Source organism: Taeniopygia guttata, chromosome 1 (assembly GCF_048771995.1).
Source record: "Taeniopygia guttata chromosome 1, bTaeGut7.mat, whole genome shotgun sequence".
Classification (NCBI taxonomy): Eukaryota; Metazoa; Chordata; class Aves; order Passeriformes; family Estrildidae; genus Taeniopygia; species Taeniopygia guttata.
Genome location: NC_133024.1, coordinates 4,656,417 through 4,662,673, shown reverse-complemented (window position 1 = coordinate 4,662,673; position 6,257 = coordinate 4,656,417). Strand labels below are relative to the sequence as shown.

General features: G+C 57.2%; 1 protein-coding gene across 2 annotated transcripts in view; it reads right to left on the bottom strand.

Annotated features, from left to right (window-relative positions):
- Positions 1-1,341: 1,341 nt before the first annotated feature.
- The window catches only part of PDE2A (phosphodiesterase 2A), a 39,539-nt gene continuing 34,623 nt past the window's right edge, over positions 1,342-6,257 (bottom strand). For both annotated transcript variants that reach the window (XM_030257082.4, XM_030257005.4), the window contains 9 exons: positions 6,036-6,158; positions 5,845-5,932; positions 5,689-5,736; positions 5,507-5,581; positions 5,251-5,350; positions 4,908-5,020; positions 4,610-4,648; positions 4,364-4,470; positions 1,342-4,170 (listed from right to left, as the gene is read on the bottom strand). In XM_030257082.4, coding sequence (XP_030112942.2) covers positions 3,945-4,170; positions 4,364-4,470; positions 4,610-4,648; positions 4,908-5,020; positions 5,251-5,350; positions 5,507-5,581; positions 5,689-5,736; positions 5,845-5,932; positions 6,036-6,158 — 919 coding nt within the window. In that variant the 3' untranslated portion in view covers positions 1,342-3,944. The remainder of the gene's footprint in view (positions 4,171-4,363; positions 4,471-4,609; positions 4,649-4,907; positions 5,021-5,250; positions 5,351-5,506; positions 5,582-5,688; positions 5,737-5,844; positions 5,933-6,035; positions 6,159-6,257) is intronic.

Here is a 6,257-nt window from a genome sequence, read left to right as displayed (position 1 = left end):
AAATACAGGCGTCTGTGTACACGGACATGGCTTGTACACACATGTGCACACACATGTACACACGCACTTGCGAACACGCCGCCCCCGAGGTGTCCCTCCCCTCCTCCCATAGAATCCGCTTTCCCTCTGCAGGGACATGTCCTCCCTCCCCCATGGAGCGTGTCCCTCCCGCCCGCCTCCTGCGTTTCAGGTGATTCCAGTGCTGTGTCCATCCCCAGTTGGAGCATCCCCTTCCTATCCCCCCCCCCCCTACACGGCCATCGTGGGGGACAGAGGTTAAACACGTGGTGTCTCTTGTACCCCACTGTAGGGACACTTGGAGAAACCTGAACCCCACCTTAGGGATCGACGAGGACAAAAGGACAGCAGGAAATGAAGGGCCGAGGCTGCGGTCAGGGTCTGGAAGGAAGGCTGTGATACCCTGTCACATCCAGGAGGGGATGTCACCTAAGGGAACAGAGCCATCGGTGGCAGAAAGTGGGGCAGCTCCTGCCTGAGGACCATAAGCCCTGCTCTGGGACTACTTTGCAGGATTAAAGGATTTAATCCCAGGATTTGAATCGCTGTTGGGAGCAGGATGGGTGCATTTGGTAGTTTGGGCAGTTTTTCACCCCAATTTTGGCAGCTCATGGAGCACCAGAGCGTGCCAGCACCAAATTCTCTGGGGACTTTTCCTCTGGGTATCAAATGCCCAAAAGCTGTCAGATTGGGCTGGGATGAAAGTGCTGCATTGATTTTGTATAATAAAGTGCTCCTTGGCCAGATGGCAGGAATGAAAGCTGCAGCCCTGATGCATGGACGATGGGCAGACTAGGGGGTCCCTCCTGGGGTTGTGCAGGATGGCTGCAGGAGCCAGAGGAGCAGCTGGATTCTGCCCCAGTCCCAGCCCAGGAACAGAGGGGTTCTGATACAGGCCTCATGCTGCATCCCAGCCTGGAATCCCACTGCAGTCCCATCTTAAACTGGATCCTGCCCTAGGCCCAGCTCCCCCTGCTGCCAGGCTGGATGTGTCTGGACATGGCTCCTGTCTAGGCATGGGGGTCCCCAACCTGGCAGATATAGATGAAAAGAGCATCCCAGGGGGTTGGAGCATGCTGGGGTTCTGGAACATCTCAGAAGGGAGCAGAGCACAGGGGAAGGACAAGAGCAGCTGGAGCACTCAGAGGGGATCAGTGAATGCTGGGGCATTGGAGCATTCTGTGAGAGTGGAACATTTATGGAGGGGATGGAGCTTCCTGGGAGTCAGAGCAGGATTCTTCCCCTGAAGTTGATTTTGGTGTTTATAAGTTTTAATTGGAGCTCCCCAGACCCCAACAAGGCCACCCACCAACCCGTCACAGGGAGGTTGACATATGAAATTTATTTAGGAAAACCAAAACCCACCAAAAAAAGAGAAATAATAATAAAGAAGGAGCAGGAGGAGGAGAAACAGTAGGGGCAGGAGGAGGAAGAAGAGAAGGAGGAAGAAAAGAAGAGTAAGAAAAGAAGGAGGAGGAGAGGAAGAAAGAGAAGTCATCTCCTCCTTAGGCTCCATTGGAGTCCAGAACAACCAGTGCCGCAAGACAGAAGGACAGAAAAGCTGGAGGAGGTTTGCACACCCACACACGCCTGTGCACACTCATGGGTGAGCTGGGCTGGGTGCAAACTGCACTCCTCAGTATCCAGAGGGGTATATACAGGGGCAGGAGCTGGGAAAGCATTGGCTACCTACACACACCAGCAGCAGGGGCTGGAAAAGTGGAATACGGCTGGGAAACGGGCATCCCTGTGTGCCCCCACCATGGTGTGGTACCCGGGATGCAGAACCCAAGTGCAGGACACCCCCACATCTATTGGATGGAGAGATCTGTGCAATGTCAGGCATCCCTGGATCAGCACTGGGATGCAGGGACTGTCTTTGAACAGTTGTACCTGCTGGCACATTGGTACCAGGGCTGTTCCAGCGTCATGACAGGGATGGAGCTTCTGTCCTCCTCTTGCATCTTGGGGATTTGCTGCCTTCTGGGCACCCCTATGGCAGTGTGGGGTGGGGGGGAGGGTTTAAGGGGGGCTTGGAGGCAAAACCATGGGCCAGCAGACAGACTCAGTCACCAGGTGGGTCCCACCAGGGTTTGGGCAAAGCATCTCACTAAAGGCATCTCCGAGTAGGTAAGGCAAAAGGAATTCAGGTCACTTCAGCCACATGGAGCAGCTCAGCGTTGAGGTCTCCCATTACTCCTGCAGACACACACTCCAGGTATCCCAAGAACACAGGCAAGTCATTGCTTACAAAGCCACGGAGAGAAGCAGCCACTGTGCAGCCCAAATCCAGGAGGGACCTGCTGTGGCACCACTTGGGATGGTGCCATGGGTTACTGCAGAGGAGGGGGGGTGGGGTGGCAAATGGCCCCATGTGCACTCTTGATCCCAACACAGCCAACACCAATGCCAGCAGTGCTGGAATTTTACCATGCTGCTCCCATCGCCTTTCCCTGGTGTGGTGGTGGACTCATCCAGCACCCACAAGCTGGATGATGCAGCCTGAGGGCTCAGTGCACCCTAATCCCTCAATACTGAGCACACCTACTCAGTCCCAGCCCCCTCTTCAGCTCTGCCCCAGCAGGGCAAGCTGCTCAGTACAGTTCCCCTGCTCAAGGGTGTTTCGAGTGGCTTTGACCACCACAGTGGTCTGTAGGACACAGAGGAAGGCATTGGGGTCCATGCACAGTGGTCCACAGGAGCAGAAAAACCACAGGAGGTTGGTGGGGTGCATGCATGGCAGTCAGGACAAGAAGGGAAAACACCAGGGTCCATGCATGACCAGATCAACCATGGTAGACCAACAGCATCTGTGCGTGGAGGGGCCACAGGAAAATGGTAGGGTCGATGCACGGTGGTCTGCAGGACCAGAGGGACCACAGGAGACCACTGAGGTTCACGTCCAGTGATCCACAAGACCAGAAGGATCCCAAAATGTCAGCAGGATCTGTGCACAGAGGTTGGTATGGCAGCAGTTGTGAAGCCACTGTGAGCTAGGGATGCTCACAACATGGTCACCACCAAAAAAGCTGCTTCTAGTAAGGAGGCGCCTGGGTGGACACCTCACAGGAACACCTGTGTTCCTCTGCTTATGGTAAGGGCATGTATGGGACCAGAAGGTGATATATGGGACCAGATGAACCCTCTGTGGAGCACAGTCTCCCCTGTGCGTGCAGACCAGCAGCAGGACCCCCAGCCTTGGCAAGCGTGTAGCCCTTTTAGGGGACGTGGTTGTGTGGTTGCATGGGACTGGGCTATGTGAGCGATACGAGCCCTTCCATGGATGAATGGGTTATGGGGTCCTAGAGGGGTGGGGCTGCAGCTGGTTCTCTAGTGTGGAACCCAGCAGGGGATGCAGGCACATCCCCATGGCTGTGGCCATCCCACTCTGGTGTCTCTTCCCTCCTCCAGCTGGAGCCAACCTTCTTCTGTGGACCTGATCCGTGGTCCATGGCAACACCCCCCATACACTCTACAGCCCCCCCACAGCTCTCCCACTGCCCCACACCACCACCCCCCTCTGTCCTGCTAACCCATGCACACCCATGTCATGGTGCCCGACCCCTCTGGGTGCTTCCACCAAGGACATAATTCTTATTGTCACCCCACGGGGACAGGACCTGCAGTCTTAAGGCAGCTTAAAGCACATCCATCCCCCAGCCCCACTGTGTCCTTTGGTGCTCCAGCCACCAAGGCAGTGTCCCATGGACCACCGGGTGGACGGGACACCTGAACATCTGCCTCGGACGGAGGAGATAGTCACCCAGTGGTGAGGAAGGAACAGTGGCGGCTGCTGGCAGCACACAGCTGTTGCCGTGGTAGTCCAGATTCACCGATATCCCCCCAAACCTCCTCCCCACAGGCTGGGGGATGAGGCTTGGGGATGCTCCCAGCCCAGCCATGGCTGTGGCCCCCCATCGCCTTCTTCACTCGGCCCCAGTCTCGGGGGGCTGCCCCACCTCAGATTCCAGGCAGCCATTGAGCTGGGGGTCAGGGACCTGTGGGTCATATTCCTCATCCAAAAAGTCCAGGGAGTTGTTACTGGGCAACCCCCGGATGGTGAATTTGTGGGAGACCTTGGTCCACTGCTCCCGGTTGCTGGCCACCCGCTCGTAGAGCTCCGCTGCCTTGGGGAAGAGATCCTGCAGCAATCTGGGGAGTGGGGGACACGTTCAATCAGCACAGGGCTGCACCCCCTTACTTCAATGCAACCCCCTTAGTTGAGTGCAACCTTGGAACGCCCCCCAGCATCTGCAAGACTCGCCACACAGCACCCCATCCCACCCTAAGGGAGGTGGGGGTGGCAGGGGGTCCTCCCCATCCCAGCTCCAGCATTGGGGCTCACTTGTAGATGGGCATGGCAATGTGCTCCATGAAGCTGATCTGCAGCTCGGGGATGTAGGCCTTCTCCCGGTCCATCATCTCAAGAGGGCTGTTCCCCATGGCTTTCTCCTGCATGGGTGGCGAGGAGGGTCAGTGCCAGTGGTGCTTTTCCCCCATTCCCCCATTCTCTGCTCACTGCCCACACCTCCATCCCATTGGTGCTTTCTAGGAGCATTGGCCAAGCCCAACCCTGTTAGGTGGTACCTACCAGGTCACCCTGGGAGAAGAACTCCTTGTAGATCAGCTCCTGCAAGAGACAGGTGTCAGCACAAGGGGTGCAGCCTGGGATGATCCCCCATCCCCACTGCCCTCCAGATTCCTCCCCACAGCTCTGAATAAAGCAGGGATACGGTCTGGCTTGGAGGGACTGGGTTCTGCATGGTCCAGGGTCCTGCATGGAGGAACCCACTCCATGAGGGGCAGGTGTGTCCCTAGGGATACGCAGGTGGCCTAGGTGGGTTGTGAGGTGGCACTCAGGGGGGTTAGCTCCATGGTGTGGCACTCACTGCAATCTTCCTGGTGGTCTTCCAGCCCTTGGTCTGGTCAGATAGGTCACAGGAGGTCATGAGCAGGCAGAGCAGCAAGCTGCGGTGCTGCTTGTTCTTGGGGTCATATCCCACTGTGGGCAGAGTGTGAGGCCGGGGTTGGGATGGGGAGCTCAGGACAGAGCTCCATAGCCCCCATCATGCCATACATGAGCACTTTGGGGACAGCCAGAACCTTGTGTGTCATGTCCCAGCCCTTATCACCCCTGACATAAGAACCTCCTGTGCCACCTCCCAGCCTTGGTGGGGTGAGTTCCTACCACCCCTCAAATCCCAATCCCAATCTCCATCCCAGGATCTTCACCTTCTGCCATTTTTTGGAGATCCTTGAAGATGCGGAGGTGGTGGGCCAGGTCAGTGGCCAAGATGATGTCCCGCATCAAGTCCAGCATGCGCTGGTAGTCCTGTGGGCAAGGCAGCTGCCATGACCAGCTCTGTGCCCCTGCCAGCTCCCACATCCCCTGGGATCCAGGGATGGGGAGCAGGAGGTCTGGAGAGGACGCAGGGGCTCAGCATGGGCAGGGGGTGGCATGAGAGAGGTGTTAAGGTGGGGGGCTCACCTTTCTTGAGAAGTGGTCAAAGATGTTGCAGCCTTGGCTATTGAGGATAGCAATGGCTTGGGCGAAGTGATGCCTCTGTGGGAGAAGCCAGGACCATGAAAGCAGGCAGGGAGCAGGCAAGGATGCTGCCACACAGCCAGAACCCAGGAGAGATGGGCAATGAGAGATTTGGGGGATCTTACCTCCATGACAGAGCCCTCTGAACTGTAGAGCGCGGCCAGGACCGATTTCTGCAAGGCAGAGCAGCCAGAATGATGGAACTATGGGGTGAAGACCCCCACAGCTGTCCCCATACCTCTCCTTCCCCCTTGCCCATCCCAGCTCTGGGCTCAGCTCACCGAGGCCACCTGGAAGGAGTTATTTGTTCCTCTGTGGTCCAGGTCATGGCACATGCAGGAGATGAAGAGGGCAAAGATCTCAATGTCTCTGGGGAGGGAGAGGAGGGAAACTGAGGCAGGCAGGAGAGCAGGGAGCACCCCAGCCAGGCCAGGGCTTGGAGAACAGGGGCAGGGATAGCACCTGGCCTTACTCCAGGTAGTTAACGAGCTCCAGGTTCTTGTAGAGCAGGTAGCAGAAGTGGGAGACGGAGAATGCATGCATCCAGTTGTGGTAGGGAGGGTCACGGTACCCCTTCTTTACCATCAGGCAGAACCTGGACAGGGCAAAGCCATGCAGGGTGGGACTCACCCCACAGGGACCTCCACCTTGCCAGGTGTCTACCAGGCAGGCACAGGCGTGGGCATGGGGATGA